We start from the raw sequence: 21,713 nt of genomic DNA on the forward strand, positions 1-21,713 counted from the left end.
TATTTCCCTGTTCATGATATACATTTATTATCCATGCTAGAATTGTATTGATTGGAAACTCAAATACATGTGTGGATACATAGACAACACACTGCCCCTAGTGAGCGTCTAGTTGACTAGCGCGTTGATCAAAGATGGTCAAGGTTTCATGGCCATAGACAAGTGTTGTCACTTGATGACGGGATCACATCATTAGGAGAATGATGTGATGGACAAGACCCAAACTATGAACGTAGCATATGATCGTGTCAATTTATTGCTACTGTTTTCTGCATGTCAATGTATCTGTTCCTATGACCATGAGATCATGCAACTCCCGGATACCGGAGGAATACCTTGTGTGTTATCAAACATCGCAACGTAACTGGATGACTATAAAGTTGCTCTACAGGTATCTCCAAAGGTGTTTGTTGGGTTGGCATGGATCAAGACTTGGATTTGTCACTACGTGTGACGGAGAGGTATCTCGGGGCCCGCTCGGTAATACAACATCACAACAAGCCTTGCAAGCAATGTGACTAAGGAGTTAGTTATGAGATCTTGTATTACGGAATGAGTAAAGAGACTTGCCGGTAACGAGATTGAACTAGGTATGGAGATACCGACGATCGAATCTCGGGCAAGTAACATAGCGAAGGACAAGGGGAACAACATACGGGATTAATTGAATCCTTGACATAGAGGTTCAAACAATAGAGATCTTCATAGAATATGTGGGAGCCAATGTGGACATCCAGGTCCCGCTATTGGTTATTGACCGGAGAGTGTCTTAGGTCATGTCTGCATAGGTCTCGAACCCGCAGGGTCTGCACACTTAAGGTTCGGTGACGTTCCGGTATAGTTGAGTTATATGTGCTGGTGACCGAAGTTTTGTTCGGAGTCCTGGATGAGATCTCGGACGTCACGATGGTTTCCGAAATGGTCCGGAAACGAAGATTGATATATATGAAGTTGGTATTTGGATTCCGGAAGGTTTTCGGGCATTGCCGGCACTGTATGGGGAATGACGAATGGGTTCCCGGGGCCCACTGGGTGGGACCACCATGCCCCAAGGGGTCCATATTGGTTTATTGGATGCGCAATAAGGCGTAATGGGCAGACAAAGTCATCCAAAGAAAGCCCATGAGAAAAAGGTGAAAAATCCAAAAGAGGTGGGAAATTAAGGAAGGAGTCCTAATCCAAGTGGAGTTGGAGGAGGAGGACTCCCTCCTCCACTTAGGCCGAGGCAAGGAGGCTCTCCTTGAGCCTCAATCCTAGCCCCTTCTTCCTCCTATATATACTAGAGGGTTTAGGTCTTTTTGAGACACAACTTTGCCACGTGCAACCCTAAACCTCTACTTCGTAGTTCTTTCTGTGGATCGGTTTTCTGCGGAGCTCGGGCGGAGCCCTGCAGGAATAGATCACCACCACCACAGGAGCACCATCACGCTGCCGGGGAACTCATCTACATCCCCATCTCTCTTGCTGGATCAACAAGGCGGAGATCGTCATTGGGATGTACGTGTGTGGAATGCGGAGGTGCCGTCCGTTCGGCACTTGATCGGGACGCTTCGTGGAACGGATCGCGAGACGGTTCGCGGGACGGATCATGGGACGGTTCTTGGGACGGATCATGAAGACGTATCACTACATCAACGGCGTTTATTAACGCTTTCGCTTAGCGATCTACAAGGGTATGTGGATCCGATCTCCCTCTCGTAGATGATCATCACCATGATAGGTCTTCGTGTGCGTAGGAATTTTTTTGTTTTCCATGCTACGTTCCCCAACAGTCTTCACCTTTGGCAGGAGCTTGATGATGAGCCGGGGCTTGAGTGCGTCCAGAGGGACTGCAGCCGGCGTCCAGGTGAACTCCGGCAGTGGGTCGTAGCCCAGCGGGTTGAAGTGCTCCGGGTCCTCGTCAGATGGCGTCGGGGACGGGAGGCTCGACCCGTACCCGTAGGCTGGGAAAGAGTACATCAGCTCAGGCGGAGGCGGTGCCACGAGTTCCTCGTTGGTGAAGGAGAGATCTGGCTCATCAACGAGCCATCCAGCGCTTGGTCTAGCAAGCATCCATTCCATAGGTGCGTACACCGACGGAGGAGGCGACAGTTGAGCGGCATCCATGGTGATGTTAGGCAGAGGCCTCATCGATGCCAACCTCTGCAGCAACTTCCGGCACAGCAACAACCACTATTGGAGCAGCAACAACTTCGTGGGTATGGTCGGGGCCACTTCCCTTGGTTCGACTACTACTCGGCGGTGCACATGGTGGAAGTGTTGGCGATGGGTATGGCGGCGACAAAGGCCACCACGCGGTCCATATCGACAGCGAGGAACACGGTATGATGCCCCATGGTGACGGAGGCCACCGTTCCTATTTGGGCGACGCTGATAGCGACGACCGAAGTTCCGGCGACGAGCGGCGGCCAGACCGAAGGTCCGACGAGGAAAACGGAAGCCACGGTGCTCCGTGGCCACAAACCTGGCAAAAGCAAAAGCAAAGTCCGACAGAGAATCCATCTCTTCTCACCTTTCTTCTCTCGTGTAGCCTACTCTGTTTTAGAGCAATGCGTGCTTGATAATGTGAAGAGAAAAGAGTGAGATTGAAGTGAAAGAGTGATTTCATTGAAAGTGACTATAAGTATTTATATGTCCTGAACAATCGTGATTACATGTTGATTATAATAGTAGTGTCGTTTAGAACGGGCACCACAACGGTTTGAGATACACAACGTATGGACAAATCTGCTAGATAAAATATTCTAAAAAATATGCTAATTGCCTATAATTAGCCTAAATTAAAGATATTTTATTCCTAACAAAAAGTTCCGCTCCAACGATATGTGCCACGACCCTAATTGTGGGACCTCTCTTCTCCATTCCCGCTGATGCCTTGGCGACGAAGGCGAAACGAACCTCATCGGCAGGGACGAGCGTGGCTTGTTAGCACTAGTTCAGCTGACCCATTAAAATCAGCGAATCCTTCGTTAAATAAAAGACACCCTGCTTCTCCCGGCAGTGCTTCTCCCGGCGGCGGGCAGCGGCGGCCGCGCCGAAGGAGGAGAAGGGGATGACGGGTTGCGCCCAGAGGGATGTACTACGGGGAAATCGCCGGTGTAGGGTCGTCGGAGAGAGAGGATCGCTTGTGAACTCGCTTCCCTTAGCAACGGCCCTCGGTATGTGGTGTTCACAAATTTACCATCTAATTCGGCAATCTAGAATTAAGCCTTTTTTTTTGCGGAAAATGAATTAAACTGTCTAGCTGTGATGGTGGACCCCATGGTGTAGCGAAATTGGGGATTTCTCTGTATTTGTAGTGTAAACTTGTGATGATCTATCCTATTAGCATTGATAGGATAGCAGAGGTATCACTATCACTATCACCCAGTGACCCAGAGAAACTACTCAACCGAAAGCTGGGGAAGAACAAAGCCATCCCCTGCACTACAGCACATGTTGTGTTCAGCAGTTCCGTTTCTGCATTGGTTGTGCAGCAAAATGTTAGGGGCGATTTCATATTTGGAATGTGCAGAGTTGTACTTATCAGCAAACCGATTAGTGATCTGGCCCGGCTTTTGGAACCCAGAGATGCATATCTTCGTCAGGTTAACATCTATAACCTGTATTTCACATGTCGACGGACAGTGTGCTACACATGAAACGGCTGAGACTCAAAAGTAGATTGTGCCTGCCTCTAAGATGCTGCATAAACCTTACCGTACATCAGGCGATGGCTGGAAGTTTATTTATATATTTTATCTGCAGAAAGATCCAGCCTAGGTAGTTATGTTATATCTGTTTTCACTATATTAAAGCATAGTGAGAAAAGATAAACTAAATACGCAAGCTATTCCTTTCAGGAACGTGATTCAATGCAATGGCTTCACTACAGTATCTAGTTGGTACGTGTGCTTTAAGCAATTTTTAATTTTGTTTTGCCGGATTATTAGCAAATTCTTTTCGGCTGTCCATGGGTGTTCATGGTATCAGTACTAAGTAACTTTGATGTCTGTCTACTGTTGACATTCCAAGCTCTTAACGCTATTGCTTAGGCAACAACCTCTCCATGCTTACATGGGAGGAGCTCCCTGAGAACTTAGCTGGAACACCTCTCTTATTCTCCCAAATCCTGAAGTCCACAAGCCTTACGAGTTAAGAAAAGCTTAAATGCCTCGGAGTCGCCCTTTAATTCTACAGCAACAAACACCTTGCAGGTCATAGCAGTTCATATAAAGAAACATAACAACCCATTAATTTTCAGGCAATCCACGTTTACCACAGATGTCACTAATTCTATTATTACACTATAACTGCTTACTTACGACAAAATGAAAACAGAGCACAGATGATTTATGAGGTCCAGCCTCACCATGATATGTCCATATATAAGTAGTAGCACATTTCACTTATATGCACAATCTGTTGCACACTTGAATATTGCTGGTACAATTTATCAAATTGAACGCATCACAATTTCACCCGGGAAGCAGGATGAGGCAAATGTTGTAAACATTGAGGATTGAACCTGTATTTATAGAAAATGCAAAAGGAATGTTTTAGAGTAAAAAACAAATTCTCCAGGAGCATGCTCAAGCTGTATAGGGATACAACATTAGTCAAAACTATATTCTTGGGCAGGATCCATAATGTGCCCTTTTGGATTGGTGACAATAATTAAGCTGTATAGGGATACAACATTAGTGAAAAATATATTCTTGGGTAGGATCCATAATGTGCCCTTTTGGATTGGCGACAATAATCAAGCTGTATAGGGATACAATATTAGTCCTGGTTCTCGAGCTCACCCACCTTAAGAATGGGGTTCCTTGGATTGTTGGCAAGTTGGGTCCGAAAGTGTTCCTCGAAGTTGCTGGCCTTGAGGAATACTTCATCTGATATCTCCTTGAGTTCTTCATCCGGTATAACTTTTAACCGGGCTTCCTTGATGCTTGGGAGAAAGTCTAGCCCAGAAAATACAACTTCATTCACAAAACAACCATTTTCAGCACTTACCCTCCATTCATTCTTGACCTGCAGTTGCTCGAGCTTAGGCATTGCTCCTTGGTCAAACTTCACCAATTTGATGTCCCCAAAGTTTCCAAACACAAGAACTATGAGGCTTCTGAAAGTCCCAATCTGGAAACGAAGCTCTTCGCCCTGAAACGACTTCTCCAACAAATGCAGGATGGCCAGATTTGGCATCTTCCCAAGAACTTCCATATCACCATCATGCCCCGATAGCCTGGTGCTCCGTAAATCCAGCTTCACAAGATTCTGGAGCCTCTGGACCCATCTTGGCAATTTGACCAGATTACCGTACAGCTTGAGGCTCTGGAGGTTTTCTGGGGGCGAGGACATCCAGTGCAAACATTCACACAATCCAGGCTCTCCCTCTGAACGTATTGACAATGACTCAAGGCGGTTGAGATTATTGATTGCTGAACAAAATTCTTTACCATTTCTCCTGTTGATGCCAGTTACTGCTAACTTGCGTAACCAGGTCAGTTCTTTTATGTCCTGAATGACCCCCCTCTGTGCAATGTTTACAACTCCCAGTGTGTGCAGTGCGATCAGTTTACTCATCCCTCTAGGAACTAGAACTCCATACCTATCCAGACACATGGCAACAGCAGGGAGTCTAGCACAGCAAGCAGCAGTACATATGTCATGTCGGTTCATGTCTTCAGAATAACCGAAACGACGAGGTGCACAACAAGCTGCACAAAGCACCATTGACCCTGAAGTCAATAGACATAGCCTGTTGTTGCTCATTGAATTTGACAGCTTCTCTTCAAGTTTTTCATATAGCACCTTTTTGTCAGTCGATTTCCTACCAAGGCGGAGATAGGTTAACATCCGAAGTTTGATGATGGCCTTTGGTAGCTTAAGTATTCTTGTATCCCTGACATCTAGTGTCTGGAGTTGCCTCAGGTTACCTAAGGAGTGTGGCAGGTGATGAATGTCATCACATCCTCTTATGGAAAGATATTTTAGGTGAAGAAGCTTCCCAATGTGCTGAAGGTGGTGATCAGCTAGGCCTGGTGTGCCTTCTAGGTCCAGTACTCGTAGCAACCTCATCTTGTCAGAAATGAAAAATGGCCTCCACTTCCCAAAAACTGTTATTGATCTCACACGGGACAAGTCCACTATGCTCTCGAACTGACTTTGATCTCCCTTCCAATTTTTGCTTACAGCAAGGTGTCGTACTGTGGCCCGTCTGCTTAAGTTGCAACCTTCGTCCAGTGTGAAAACAAAATTTTCTTCAGTGGACTTTTTGATACCGATCTCACGGATTAGATCATGGACCTGGCATGCATCAATTCCTTTTCTACCATGAATTGATTGTTGAGATGGTAGGAGCATGCTCCTGCTTACGAGTTCCATGAAGTCGCCCTCTGCTATTTCCTCTGCAGACCTGCCATGCACCTCCCTTGAATAACCCTCTGCAATCCACCGACGCACCAAACGCCGCCGGCTGACCTCGCGATCTTTTGGAAAGATCGACATATACAAGAAACAAGACTTAAGATAGTATGGTAAGCCATCAAAGCTTTTATTAAGGACTGTCATTATGGGCCCAAGGTCTGGATTCAGTTCCAACTCAGCACTAATATGGTCATTCAGTTTCCTCCATTCCAAAGCTGTGTTTTGTTGGTTTGCCAAGAAACCACCTATGATGACTATTGCAAGGGGAAGTCCACTGCACTTCTTTAGGATCAGCTTTGCTTGTTCAACCAACTCTGGATATTGCTCATCCAAATTTGTAATCTTGCCAAATACCTGAAATTTGTACAATTTAATATTTTTAGTACACCAAATATTAAACTAAATACAAAATAGTCACCCAAATTTCTAATTAAATTTTGTGATCACAATGGAACACATACTATGTGATTTTAAAGGTGCACACTCCTGGCTACAAAATTTATTGCAAAAAGTAAATCTACAACTTGCGCCCTTGGTCCTCTGGCTACATATGCAAGCAAATCAAGTAACTCTAATACAGAATGTTTGCAGCTCATTTTTTTTTTTTTGAAATTCTAACCACTTTTCTGTCTTACTAATAGCCTAATAGGAGTATACAAGACATCCTCATCGCCTAATGAGTAAAAGTTTAATTAATAAGTAAGCTAGAAGTTAGCAACCTAACATTCCAGATGGATGCCCCGTATCCATAGTTACACTCCTTGGAAAAAGTGATGTCTTTGTACCTTTCTAAAAAGTCTGAAACTCTACAGACCAAGTTCATCTGTTCAAGTCAAGAGAACTTGAACCAGGCTGGTGGGATTCTACACACGCCCCTGCGCCCAGCCCGAGCCAGGCCATTCTTTTAGTTTCACAGCAATTTCTCTGTACTCTACAAAGGTACAAGTTCGAGTCAAGATAACTTGAACCTGTTTAGGAGTATTAGCTTTATTAGTATTGGTCTAGGTCTCTTTACATATTCGCATTAGTCTAGGTTTCCTTACTTGACCAAGTCCCTTGTTATATATATTTGCCCCTTGGGCTATGCAATGGAGACAAGTTGCTCCTCTAGCATGGTATTAGAGCCCTAGGTTTGGGGTTTCAATTTTACTGGACCCCGCAACCCTACGTTTTTCCCGACCGAGTTCCTCTCTCGGTCTCCCTGTCGATCTTCTCAGATTGATTCCATCCTCCGGTGATGCTCTCTACCTGTCTGTGGTTCACCAGGACCATCATAATTCACACTTCCCCACCCAACCGAAGCCAGACATTTCTTTCCTTCCATTTGGTAGCAATTTCTTTGTTTCATAACTCCGAATTAGAATATGCATATACAGTATTGATGTTCTTTTGTTAAACTAGGATTAATCTTGTCTGCTCCATTTTGCCATAATAATGATAAAAAAGGCGTTCTTGTACTTCTGCCAATGTTTCCTATGATTCTTACAATAATTTGTCAGCATTAATTGAATGGATCACCTACTTCCAACTTTTCCATCCGCATATATTTTTCTTTGTTCCTCTAACCCCACCGAGTCCCGATTGCTGTGTCCGCCCAGTCCTAGCTGTTAGAGTTATAATATAAGTCATGTACCCTTTTGTATTTATCCCAATATATAAGGGGTTTCCTGCATATAGTCCATCACCTGTACATGTATATATACCGGCCTATGGCCTCATGGGAATACAAGTTGCTTATTCCTAACATGGTATTAGAGCATTAGGTCTTTTTCGCACGTGCAACTCGTGCTTCGATCCAATCTCGTCTCCCTGCAGTCGCCGTCCGTCTCGATCTGGAGGCCGACTCCACCTGCCTCGATCTTGGTGTCCAGCTCCCGCTTGGTTCGGTCGCCCCTGCCTCGATCTCATCTGGACGCCGCCGCTTCCTGTCCCGGCGCCCAGCTCCCGCTCGGTTTCGGTCGCCGCAGGCCGACTCCACCTGCCTCGATCTCATCTGGATGCCGCCGCTCCCTGTCCCGCGACGTCAACCGTCCCGATCCTGATCCAGTTCGGTCACCGCTGCTGGATTTCGTTCCCGATCTGAAGTCGAACCAGTCAGCCCTTGCGCTGCTGGATCAAATCCCGATCCTGCTCGGCTCACAGTACCTGGATCTCCGCCGGTTCTATAAAACTACTGACTGTTAGCTCCCGTCGCCACCAGCTCCCGATCTCGTTGCCCCCCCGCTGCTGAATTCGTCGGATTTCGCCGGATTCTCCTGTCTCGACGTGATCTCTAAAAAAAATGTCTGCTGCATCTGGCTACGTTGCTGTTCCTCGTTGTCCGGTGATCTTTGATGGCACTAACTACACCGAGTTCATTGGCTTCATGCGCATTCACATGCGTGGCATTCGCCTATGGGGTTTTCCTTCTGGCGAGGTCTGCTGTCCGCCATGTTCGGTTCCTCCCGTGGCTCCCACTCCGCCGACCACCGGCTCTTCCTACGGATGGTCCTCAGGCCGCAAAGGATGCAGCTAAGCTTGCTGATGAAGCCGCTATCCGTGCTTATGATGAGACGGTTTTGGCTTATGAGGAGGCTCTTCAGACGTATCATGGTGCTCTGTCTGCTTACACCCAGTGGTTTGATGATGATGCTCGTGCTGCAGCTGTTCTCACTGCTAGCGTTCTGCCTCAGTTTGCCTCTGAGTTTCTGGGCCTTCCTACTGTGTTTGAGATGTGGACTCGCCTTCGTCAGCGCTATGAGCCCTCTGGTGATGCCTTATACCTCTCTATGGTCCGTCTGGAGCATGCTCTTCAGCAAGGTGACTCTACTGTTGATGACTTCTATGCACAGAGTTCTGCTATCTGGCGCCAGCTTGATTCTCTCCGCAGTGCTGGTTGTCGTACTTGCCCCTGTTGCCAGGCTGTCCAGGCCGATTTGGAGTTTCATCGGGTCTTCGAGTTCCTGTCTCGGCTCCATAAGGAGTTTGAGCCCCGGCGTGCTCAGTTGTTTGCTCGTGGCCGTATCTCTCTCATGGAGGCGCTTTCTGAGATTCGTGCTGAGGAGACTCGCTTACGTGGTGCTGGTTTGCTGGAGGTTCCCTCGGTGCTCGCTGCTCGGGCTACTTCTACGCCACCTGCTGCACCGACCCCTTCTCGCTCGAGTGCTCCGCCGCTCCGCCGCTCTTGCCTACTCCTTCTGGAGGCTCAGGTCGCCCCCGTCCACATTGTGGCTACTGCAACAATGATGGTCATATTGAGTCCCACTGCTACACGAAGAAGAAACACTTACGCAAGGTGCGATCATCATCTACAGAGACCTCGTCATCTACCTCGACAGCTTCAGCCATTGCTTTGACTGAGCAGGATATTCTGAGACTTAAGCGTCTGCTCGCTGCTTCAGGTTCTTCCTCGACGGGTACTGCTGGTTCTGTGACTGAGGCTTCCCGCATTGAGCAACCACCTTCTACACAGTCAGGTACATCCCCATGGGTTCTGGACTCTGGAGCTTCCTTTCATATGTCTTCTAATTCTTCCATTCTGTCCTCTCTTCGATCGCTTGATTCTCCTGTTCATGTCCTCACCGCTGATGGTACTCCCCTTCTTGTCGTTAGTAGAGGCAATCTTACCACTCCTTCTTATTTTGTTCCTGATGTTGCTCATGTTCCTCGACTTACCATGAATCTGTTTTCCGTTGGTCAACTTGTTGATTCTGGTTGTCGTGTCATCCTTGACCTTGACTCTTGTTCTGTCCAGAACCGTCGTACGCACACTCTGGTTGGGGCTGGTCCTCGCCGCCGTGATTCTGAGGGTCTCTGGGAGTTGGACTGGCTTCATATTCCTTCCGCTGCCCACTCTATCGCCAGTTCTTTCGCTTTGGTCGCCTCGGCTACTGGTTCCTTCCAGCAGTGGCATCATCGACTTGGTCATCTGTGTGGTTCTCATTTGTCGTCGTTAGTTCGTCGAGGTCTTCTGGGGTCTGTCTCAGGAGATGCCTCTTTAGAGTGTCAGGGTTGTCGTCTTGGCAAGCAGATTCAGTTACCATATCCACATAGTGAGCCATTGTCTAAGCGTCCTTTTGATTTAGTTCATTCCGATGTATGGGGTCCGGCTCCCTTCGCTTCGAAAGGGGGTCAGAAATACTATATTATTTTCATGGATGACTTCTCTCGTTACACATGGCTTTATTTCATGACTTCTCGTAGTGAGGTGTTGTCCATTTATAAGCGTTTTGCTGCCATGGTTCATACTCAGTTCTCTTCTCCCATTCGTGTGTTTCGTGCTGACTCTGCTGGCGAGTATATCTCTAAGATGTTGCGTGGTGTTCTTGCTGAGCAAGGGACTCTCTCTCAATTCTCTTGTCCTGGTGCTCACGCTCAGAATGGCGTGGCTGAGCGCAAGCATCGTCATCTTCTTGAGACGGCTCGTGAATTGATGATTGCTGCCTCTCTCCCGCCTCATTTTTGGGCTGAGGCCGTCTCCACCTCCACCTATCTCATCAATCTCCAGCCTTCCGCTGCTCTACAGGGTGGTGTTCCTTTCGAGCGTCTTTTTGATCGTTCTCCCGATTATTTGATGCTTCGCTTGTTTGGTTGTGTTTGCTATGCTCTTCTTGCTCCCCCCCTGCGAACGCACCAAACTGACCGCTCAGTCTGTTGAGTGTGTCTTCTTAGGCTATAGTGATGAGCATAAGGGCTATCGTTGTTGGGATCCTATCGGTCGTCGGATGCGTATCTCTCGGGATGTGACTTTCGATGAGTTTCGTCCCTTCTACCCACACCCATCTTCCTCGACCTTTTCAGTGGAGGATATCTCTTTCCTCACTTTTCCTGACACACCTATCACACCCGTCGAGCCTTTGCCTATTCGTTCCGCTCCCTCTGCTTCTCCACCTCCAGTCGATTTGTCGCCACCATCTTCCATGGTCTCCTCGCCTAGCATGTCACCAGATTCTACACCTTCATCTCCGGTGACTTCTTGGTCGCCACTCCCCGATTCTACCTTGGCGATTCCTCCTTCCATTGTTCCATCTTTTCCTCAGTGTTACACTCGTCGTTCACGTTCTGTGGATGCCTCTGTGGATGTGTCGTCATCCTCATCTCAGCCTACTTATGGCTTACGTTCTCGTCCTCGTCCGCCTGTTGATCGCTTTGGATTTTCCACCGCTGGTGCTGCTATTCTTGAGCCGACTACTTATCATCAGGCTGTTGTTCATCCTGAATGGCAGTTTGCGATGGCAGAGGAGATTGCTGCTCTTGAACGCACTGGTACGTGGGATCTTGTTTCCCTTCCTCCCGGGGTCCGTCCCATCACTTGTAAGTGGGTCTACAAGGTTAAGACTCGCTCCGATGGTTCTCTTGAGCGTCACAAAGCTCGTCTTGTGGCTCGTGGTTTTCAGCAGGAGCATGGTCGTGATTATGACGAGACTTTTGCTCCCGTGGCTCATATGACCACTGTTCGTACACTTCTTGCCGTGGCCTCTACACGCCACTGGTCTATCTCTCAGCTTGATGTTAAGAATGCTTTTCTTAATGGTGAGTTGTGTGAGGAGGTGTACATGCAGCCACCACCTGGGTATTCTGTTCCTGATGGCATGGTATGTCGTCTTCGTCGCTCTCTCTATGGCCTTAAGCAAGCCCCCCGCGCCTGGTTTGAGCGTTTTGCCTCTGTGGTGACTGCCGCTGGTTTTTCAGCCAGTGTTCATGATCCAGCATTGTTTATTCACCTTTCTCCTCGTGGTCGGACTCTTCTTCTTCTCTATGTTGATGACATGGTCATCACTGGGGATGACCCCGAGTATATTGCCTTTGTTAAGGCCCGTCTTAGTGAGCAGTTCCTTATGTCTGATCTTGGTCCTCTTCGCTACTTTCTTGGGATTGAAGTTTCTTCTACCTCTGATGGCTTCTTTATATCCCAGGAAAAGTATATCCAGGAGCTTCTTGCTCGTGCTGCTCTTACTGATGAGCGCATTGTTGAGACTCCTATGGAGCTCAATGTTCACCTCTGTGCTACTGATGGTGATCCCCTGCCTGACCCGACGCGTTATCGTCATCTTGTTGGCAGTCTTGTTTACCTAGCTGTCACTCGTCCGGATATCTCTTATCCGGTTCATATTCTGAGTCAGTTCGTCTCTGCTCCCACATCGGTTCACTATAGTCATCTCCTCCGTGTTCTCCGATATCTTCTAGGCACGATCTCTCACCGTCTATTCTTTCCTCGCTCCAGTTCTTTACAGCTTCAGGCCTATTTGGATGCTACGTGGGCTAGTGATCCTTCAGATCGCCGTTCACTTTCTGCTTACTGTGTTTTTCTTGGTGGTTCTCTCATTGCCTGGAAGACGAAGAAACAGATTGCAGTTTCCCGTTCGAGTGCAGAGGTTAAGTTGTGAGCGATGGCTCTTTTGACGGCAGAGGTGACTTGGTTACGGTGGTTACTTCAGGATTTTGGTGTTTCTGTCACTACACCGATTCTGCTCTTATCTGACAGTACAGGTGCTATTAGCATTGCGCGCGACCCTGTGAAGCATGAGCTCACCAAGCATATTGGCGTTGATGCTTTCTATGTGTGCGCTGCTGTGCAGGATCAGGTTATTGCTCTTCAGTATGTGCCTTCCGAGTTACAGTTGGCGGATTTCCTGACCAAGGCCAGACTAGAGCACAACATGGCTTTTATCTCTCCAAACTCAGTGTTGTTCATCCACCATGAGTTTGAGGGGGGGGGGTGTTAGAGTTATAATATAAGTCATGTACCCTTTTGTATTTATCCCAATATATAAGGGGTTTCCTGCATATAGTCCACCACCTGTACATGTATATATACCGGCCTATGGCCTCATGGGAATACAAGTTGCTTATTCCTAACACTAGCATGCTTCTACTCTGGTGAGGCCAATTAGCGAACCATGGCCTAATCCATGGCAAGTTGGTAACCTCTCCTAATTAGCCACCATCTTAATCGTATCCATGGCGGCACCACTTGCAACACCGCGGCCAACTAGTTGCAATGCAACCATCTGTGCCGTGCTGGCGTGTTAATCCTACAACTGTTAATCCATGGTGGCACACCATTTGCAACACCACAATGGTGGCGTGTTAATGTAAAGTGAGTATAATACTAGCATGAACTTTGCTTCGGTACAACCCCCCCCCCCCCCTCTAGAAAATTTTACATATACCGATGCAGATTAAAGGTGGAGATTATAAGTTACCCCTTTCGATCAAAAGGGTAATATAGTTTTTTTGCATCCAAATCAATCTATTTAATACATTTGATCTGCATTCTAATATGACGATACCCTTTTTAAGTAACTTTAAGATTCTTGTAATTAGAGGAGGGGGTGTTAGGAAAGCAACTTATGTTTATTGAAGGCCCAAGGGGCATATATATATTACACAAGACTTGAGGTGCAAGGAAAGTAAACATAGACTAATAAGGACTCCTAGACTAATACTAATAGACTAATAAGGACTCCTAGACTAATACTAATACTTCCTAACACCCCCCTCAAATGCAAAGCGTATGCAATAGTATTGCATTTGAAGAAGTGTAATACTGGAAAAAAATGATAATCCAAATCCGCGTCTTGAGAGTGTCGTCGTAGCATGAAGAGTCTTCAAAACTTGTCGAGTCGCCGAAGGAGATAACGAAGAGATGGCACATCAGAGGTAGACACCGGATCACTTGAAGATACAAGATAAGTATCAAGAGAAGATGGGTTGTCAAAAGAAGATGGCACATCAAGAGGAAGACACCGAAGAGATGGCACATCAGAGGAAGACACCGCATCACTTGAAGATACAACATAAGTATCAAGAGAAGATGGCTTGTCAAAAGAAGATGGCACATCAAGAGAATAAAGCATTGTGCAGAAAATCGTAGTCCACGACAACCGTCGGCGAAAGAAGCTCGGCGGATAAGGCACGATGGACGTAGATTGACAATGCAAAAGAAGTCTAGAAAATCCTATAAAAAACAACAAGGGCAAATAGGCCACAAAAGTTGCATAGAAAGGATCAGGACCAAAGAAAAGGCCGACGGACTAAGGTATGGTGGACTCGCATGGCATGAGAAAACACAAAATATCAACGGATTTGGTGGACGCAGCGAAAAACAAAGAAAACTAGAAAACACACACTAGATTAGGGATGATGGTAGCGGAAGAGAAAAAACAATATCATGGCGGCGAAGGCCAATTCCAACCAGAGTGTGCGTGAGACGGTCCTGACTGTGTAGAAGGTGGTTGCTCAGTGCGGGAAGCCTGAGTCACAATACCAGCAGTACCTGTCGAGGAAGAACCTGAAGCAGCGAGCAGACGCTTAAGTCGCATAATATCCTGCTCAGTCAAAGCGATGGCTGAAGCTGTCGAGGTAGATGACGAAGTCTCTGTAGATGATGATTGCGCCTGGCGCAAGTGTTTCTTCTTCGTGTAGCAGTGGGACTCGATATGACCATCATTGTTGCAGTAGCCACAATGTGGACGGGGGCGACCTGAGCCTCCAGAAGGAGTGGGCAAGAGCGGCGGAGCACTCGAGTGAGAAGGGGTCGGTGCAGCAGGGGGCGTAGAAGTAGCCCGAGCAGCGAGCACCGAGGGAACCTCCAGCAAACCAGCACCACGTAAGCGAGTCTCCTCAGCACGAATCTCAGAAAGCGCCTCCATGAGAGAAATACGGCCACGAGCAAACAACTGAGCACGCCGGGGCTCAAACTCCTTACGGAGCCGAGACAGGAACTCGTAGACGCGATGAAACTCCAAGTTGGTCTGGACAGCCTGGCAACAGGGGCAAGTACGACAACCAGCAGTGCGGAGAGAATCGAGTTGGCGCCAGATAGCAGAACTCTGTGCATAGAAGTCATCAACAGTAGAGTCACCCTGCTGAAGAGCATGCTCCTGACGAACCACAGAGAGGTATAAGGCATCACCAGAGGGCGCATAGCGCTGACGAAGGCGAGTCCACATCTCAAAGGCAGTAGGAAGGCCCAAAAACTCAGAGGCAAACTGAGGCAGAACACTAGCACTGAGAACAGCTGCAGCACGAGCATCATCATCAAGCCACTGGGTGTAAGCGGACAGAGCACCGTGATACACCTGAAGAGCCTCCTCATAAGCCAAGACCTTCGCATCATAAGCACGGATAGCAGCCTCATTAGCAACCTTAGCTGCATCCTTCGTAGTCTGAGGAGCATCCGCAGGAAGAGCCGGAGGGATCGGCGGAGTGGGAGCCACAGGAGGAACCGGATGTGACGGACATCAGACCTCGTCAGAAAGAACACCCCAGAGACGGATGCCACGCATGTGAATGCGCATAAAGCCAATGAACTCGGTGTAGTTACTACCATCAAAGATCACAGAACAACGAGGGACAACAACATAGCCCTATGCAGTAGACATTTTTTTTAGATCTCACGGCAGCTACAGATCAGAGAGGGCCGGCAGGATCTGACGATCGGGAGCAGAGCCGCCTCCTGCCTCGAGCGGGACCGGAGGGAGCCGAGCTGGCGTCCTCGAGCAGGACCGGAGGGCTTGATCTGTAGCAGGAGAGGGCTCGATCTGTAGCAGGGTCGATCTGGACCGAAGGAGCCGTCCTCGAGCAGGATAGGGCTGGATCGATCTGGAGCAGGGCATCGACGGGGACGAGGAGGACGCCCTGATCACGTAGCCTTCTGGAAGTGAGCTGCTGCTGCCCGAGGCCCTGTACAACACGATGTCGCCGGCAGCGGGCGGTGCCTGCGCGTCCTTCTATTCTGCGAAAGCTTGGACGGTCTGGAGCTGCTCGAGCTGCTGCTCGCCGGCGGCTGGGAGCAGGTGCGGGTGCGTGACCAGAATCTGGGATCGGGAGCGGAGGAGATCCGGCCAGAGGTGGTGGGTCGCGAGAGTCGCGGGAGATGGGCCCAGCGGGGGAGCAAAGATGAGATCCCGCAACGGGAACGGCGGCTGGAGCAGAAGGAGATCGGGAGCAGCAGCTAGACGAACAACGGCTGCGTGGAGAAGATCGGAGCACGAGTTGCGCGTGCGAAAAAAACTAAGGCTCTAATACCATGTTAGGAAAGCAACTTATGTTTATTGAAGGCCCAAGGGGCATATATATATATATTACACAAGACTTGAGGTGCAAGGAAAGTAAACATAGACTAATAAGGACTCCTAGACTAATACTAATAGACTAATAAGGACTCCTAGACTAATACTAATAGACTAATAAGGACTCCTAGACTAATACTAATACTTCCTAACAGGGGGGAGGGGTACCGAAGAAAAACTCTACTACTCCTAGCATACAATATCTCTTTGGGTCAAACCTGGCAACTCTTGATATTAAGACTTTGGCAATGACTATGGATCAGCATTGGGTCTAAGTCTATGGAAACATCTTAACATTTTATTCATGAAATGGAAGCATTGTTGAAACATACACTACATAGAAGTTGTACGGTGAAAATATTGTTTTTAAAGTTGTTCCCTATTGGGATATCCTCCTCATGTGGACTGTGCGGAGATGACCATTTGAGGCATTTAGGCAGCCAAAAAGAGGTGCAGAAGCCCACTACCCATTAAGGTTATGATCTAGGGTCATTTTGGTCTTTGCACGTGAGTGGATGGGGATGCTTTACCCTCCATCCAGTAGCCACCACCTAGTGTGACGAAAATCAGTTCAGCCTTTATTGGAGAAGAAGAGAGAAAACCAAGTGAGAAAGGGAAGAAGAGAAAGATTGAAGGAAGAAGCAAAGGGAGCTCCTCCTCGAGGTTGTGATTGTCCAGATCCATTACCTTGTCTCTTTCAAGCTGTGGTTCCACCATCTTCGGTGAGATTGTTCCAGTCCCTAGCTCTTGAGCCCCAAATCTTGTTGTGTTCATCAAAGATTCAGAAATCTTGATGTATGAGACCCTCTAGTGCTATCTAGAGAAGAAACTCGTTGTATTCCACATTTGATAATAGTGGAAGAGGATTTGGGTGGCTTCGGCCCATGGTTTTCCCCCTCAAGTTGAGGGGTTTTCCACGTAAAAAATCTGGTGTCTCTTTGTTGATGCTTCCTGCTGTCCAGAAAGTCATTCCTGACACAAGACACTTGTTTGAGGAGCGTCTTGTCTGCTGAGTAACATTTTTCCTCCATATATGTTGTTGCATATGTTTCTTTTCCGTGCTAAGCAACGATCCTTGAGTTAGTACATGATGTGGTGCTGAGATTACTTGGTTTCCGCTGCAGTTTTCAGTTGACCACAAGTGCATTTGTGTGCTAATTCTCAACATTCCCATGTAACAACATTTTGTGATATGCAATTTTTTTTATTGAACCAAAACAATATCTTTGTTCAACTGAAACTCAATTGTCCGACCAAAAGCTACAATCATACTACAGATTTAAAGCAGTTCCCTGATACTTTTGGCTGAAGTGAGGATAGAAGTCCAAACATATGGTTAATGTGCGTAGGCCGTACCACATACGGTTAACCAAAATTTGAATCCTGGGATGTAACAGCATTTCTGCCATTATCATCCACCAGCTCCTCAACCACAAAACCTAGTGTCTGGTTGGTCAGGTGGAACTGCTTCAGCCTACACTGAACCCTACCATTGATGACTAGGGCACCAGAATATATGGCTTATTTTTTTTTCCGACAAATAATATCATTTAAATAATAGGTAGTGCATGTGTAACAATCATTTTTTTGTTTCTCGGTAACTTGCCATATCTGTACAAATAAACCAAATGTTATCAGAACCTACAAACTGCCTTTTAAAATCAAATAAAACAAATGGAGAAGAGATGGAGAATGATGATATGTTATTGCCTTATTGGTACCTTCTGCGTGAAGAGGTCACGGGCATTTTTGTATACCAGCCTCTGGAGGTTGTATATATTCTTGTGTCTCTTTGAACAATGCTTTGCAATATCCTCTTTTCTTGTGGTGATTATGATCCGGTTTGCTGTGCCTGTTCGAGGAAAATGTTGTTTTATAGCATCCCATTCTGTGGTGGATGAGAGATCATCAAGAACAATTAAGTATTTCCTTCCTTCTAAATACTGGTACATGTTCTCCACATCCTTTTCTCCAAACTGTCTAGATAAGCTCTCAATGAGCTTTCCCCGATTGAAAGGACGGATTATTGTTACAAAAGCAGACTTCTCAAACATGCCATTGAGCTCTTGGCTTTCATAGACATCTCTGATTAATGTTGTTTTCCCAAGACCACCCATTCCCCACACAGAGACCACCTCAAGGTGTTGGCTATCACCAGTTGTTATTATTTCAATAATGTCAGATTTTTCTTGATCACGTCCGATGGACTCAGATTCCTTCAGAACAACGAAGCTCTTCCTGTACACAGAGTTATTATCATACATACAGGATGTATTTGAGCTAGATCCTGTCTCTGCCAGTTCTGCTGCATCTTGAAAACTCTAGACATAAGAACACAATGATTAGGCGCCACCTTATTTTTTCACTGGACAATCTTTAGTCGAGTGCTAAATCTTTCGTATGTTTATGTAATCTTCAAAACAGAACATGTAAACAGTATGAAACATGTCTAACTGCATAACCATGTGGGTAACATCTCTTCTAAAAAATTTAAATCTCCTTTAGGATCAGTGTCCAGGGTAGTTAATTATTTGGCCTACCAATTGCCGAGGTTCACTATCTCCTAAACTAGTTGATGCTACCGATGAAGATCATATTAGCACATAAAGTTCTTGATGGATGACCCTTGTAACTCATGTAAACAAATTTGAGCTATAGTAACATGGTAAGGAATTGTATTCTCAAGATTTAAATAATATTGGAAGGCTATTTTATTTTAAATGGAGTGTCTCCGGTTGTGGATTCAGAACATTTGAGATATTTTTCATTTTATAATTTGGAACCAAAATTAGGGAAATTGAAATTAGTGCACAAGTATGATTTGGCCAGGGTAAATTAACTAATGAAAGCTCATGGTCCTTAAATGGAATATCAATGAAATGTCACCCGTGAATGTACGGATATAAGGGCTTGTTGATCTATATAAGTGTTGAGATATCGAATGTAAAGACTACTACTTTACTAGATTTGGCAACCTATTGATTGCTTCATGTTTCTGATGGTGTTGTTTATTACATTAGTTCATGTGTACTTAGTTCAACAAGCCAACTAGGAGTAGCATTAGTAAGATGATATTTGGCGAATCAGGGTTTGACTATCACCTTCTCGTAGAAAGCATGAAGATCAGCAAACAACTGCCTGTGCTCTGGTTCTACATTCTCTGGCCCTACACATAAGCTTGCAACTTCAACTTGCTCTGCCGACACTATGATTCGGCTTCCTTTCTTGCTCTGTGGGAAGCATGTTTTAATACGATCCCACTCTTCAATGGTGTGCAGGTCATCTATCACAATCAGGCAACTCTTCTCCTTGACGTATGTCTTGAATTCATTAGCCAAATCCTCTTCACTCATCATCCCCATCTTCCTCAGAACTTGGGCATATGTAGGTTTTTTTTCTGTTTGCTTGGCCTGCTGAAGATAATGTACATAGAACTGCCGGGCAATGCTTTGCAAGAACTTTGTCAGATTGAAGGGCCGTACCAACCTGATCCAGGCGAAACACTCGAATTTCTTGTGTATCTTGAGATCTTCATAGGCTCTTTTGACGATGGAGGTCTCTCGAAGACCGATGGCATTTGTTCCTGACACCGCAATGACTCTAAGGTCATTGTCCTTCTTGCTGATGAGCCGAACAAGACCCACTTTTGCCTTTTCATGCCGCCGCCTTACTTCGTCGATGTCAGATGTAGTTGCACTGGCGACGACCAACAACTGCTCGTCAGTGGAGATGGGCTTGGAGGCCTTGATGAGGTGGTAGCGCAGGTTCCTCTGGCTGACATCCTCAACCTTGGCTCTGAGCTCCTTCATCTTCTTGGCCACACGCCGCCGGTGCAGCAGCTTGCGAGGAAAACGCCACCAGGACCTCCTCACGGTGACATGAACAGCGAAGTCCTGGAGGCAGTCCTCGACGTCGTAGGCAACGTCGCGGACTTGCTTCACCCAGATCTTCACCACCCTGTTGTGGCTGTCACGGTCGTCGTGCGCGGCCATGAGGAAGCCCTGCATCATCTCGAGCTCGTCGGCGATGAAGGTCTGGTCGCGCTGGATGCCGAGGTGAAGAGCAGCCTCCTTTGCCATGGCGGACTCAGCATAGTGGATCGCCCTGTTCAGCACGGCCCTGGTAAGGCTCGTCACCGTGTCCTCGATTAGCCCCATGAAATGAAGCAGTTTCCCTCCTAGATCGGGGATCTGTGTCTGTATATTGGTCTCGTACTGCTAATGCTGTTGCTGGTGGCCGTGGGAGTAGAGGTAGAGAAGCACGCCCAGTGGATGGTTTTGAAGAGGAGCTCGATCAGCTACAAGACCGTGCATGCGCGTCTCGAAGTTAACCTTTGGCACTATAAGAAAAATACGTAGAAGAAAAGGAGGACTAGAGTCTGTGCTCCATGCTGTTGCGATCGTGAGGAGCTCGTCGTCGGTGGAAAAGGTTAAGCTGTGCTCCTTGATTTGCCGGGCATCTTCCCTTCCAAAAACATGAATCCATGTCAGACATCAATGCTTTATTGAACGTGAAAAGATGAGCATGCATGATGCATGGGCACCTCAAAGTTCACTTTGAGGAGTTGTGAATCAATCTCTAGGAGTACGTATGTGATATGCGTGCATGTACATATAGATTAAAGAGCCTAATTAGACCCATGGTTGTTGGAGCATGAGAATGGAAAGAAAGCAACCCTTGTGTCTCTGTGGTGCGGCTTCTTTATTATGGGAAATACCAAATAATAGAATGCAAAACCTTTATTGATCTTTCTGTTGCTCTCTGCTCTGCAGGCTGGCTGGGAGGGACACACCCGGAAAAGCAGCTCAACCGCGGATGCGCATCATTCCTACACAAATGGTAAGCAAGTGAGGAGTCCATTTCTCAAACAAGCACATCACTGGCCGGTACAAAGTGCTTTTTACACCAAGCAGGCTTGCTCGTGCACGCACAACAACAATGGAAGGCATTTCCGGATTTTTTTTGTTTTGACCTTTTGTCCTAACAAATTCTAGAATTAACCTTACTTTAAAAAAAAATCAGAACTGACCTCTTTTGGTTACGCCAACATCCCTGGCTTCTAGTTTGCATGCGAAACGCCAAGGTCCCTGACGTCTGGTACGGGTTGGCATGACCGGCTGATCCGTTGAGTTTCTGACATGGCAAAAGGCTATACGTCAATGATCATGGCGTCTGGTCCTGTGTTTCTGGTACCAGAAGTCGAGGTCCTCAGCGTTTGGTACCTCCTCCGATTCTTTTTTCTCTGCGTAT

At 46.9% G+C, this 21,713-nt stretch overlaps 1 protein-coding gene across 2 annotated transcripts; it reads left to right on the forward strand.

Annotated features, from left to right (window-relative positions):
• The first annotated feature begins 3,854 nt into the window (after nt 1–3,854).
• LOC123412070 lies at nt 3,855–21,510 on the forward strand. Of its 2 annotated transcripts, XM_045105022.1 has the most exons (3): nt 3,855–3,884; nt 5,020–5,482; nt 21,236–21,510. In XM_045105022.1, the coding sequence occupies exons 2-3, from the start codon at nt 5,168–5,170 to the stop codon at nt 21,455–21,457; spliced, it is 537 nt and encodes a 178-aa protein (XP_044960957.1). In that variant the 5' UTR covers nt 3,855–3,884; nt 5,020–5,167; the 3' UTR covers nt 21,458–21,510. The 2 variants fall into 2 exon arrangements, 1 of the variants encoding a protein (XP_044960957.1); XR_006613398.1 differs by lacking the exon at nt 5,020–5,482.
• The last annotated feature ends 203 nt before the right edge of the window (nt 21,511–21,713 follow it).

Source organism: Hordeum vulgare, chromosome 7H (genome assembly GCF_904849725.1).
Source record: "Hordeum vulgare subsp. vulgare chromosome 7H, MorexV3_pseudomolecules_assembly, whole genome shotgun sequence".
Taxonomy (NCBI): domain Eukaryota; kingdom Viridiplantae; phylum Streptophyta; class Magnoliopsida; order Poales; family Poaceae; genus Hordeum; species Hordeum vulgare.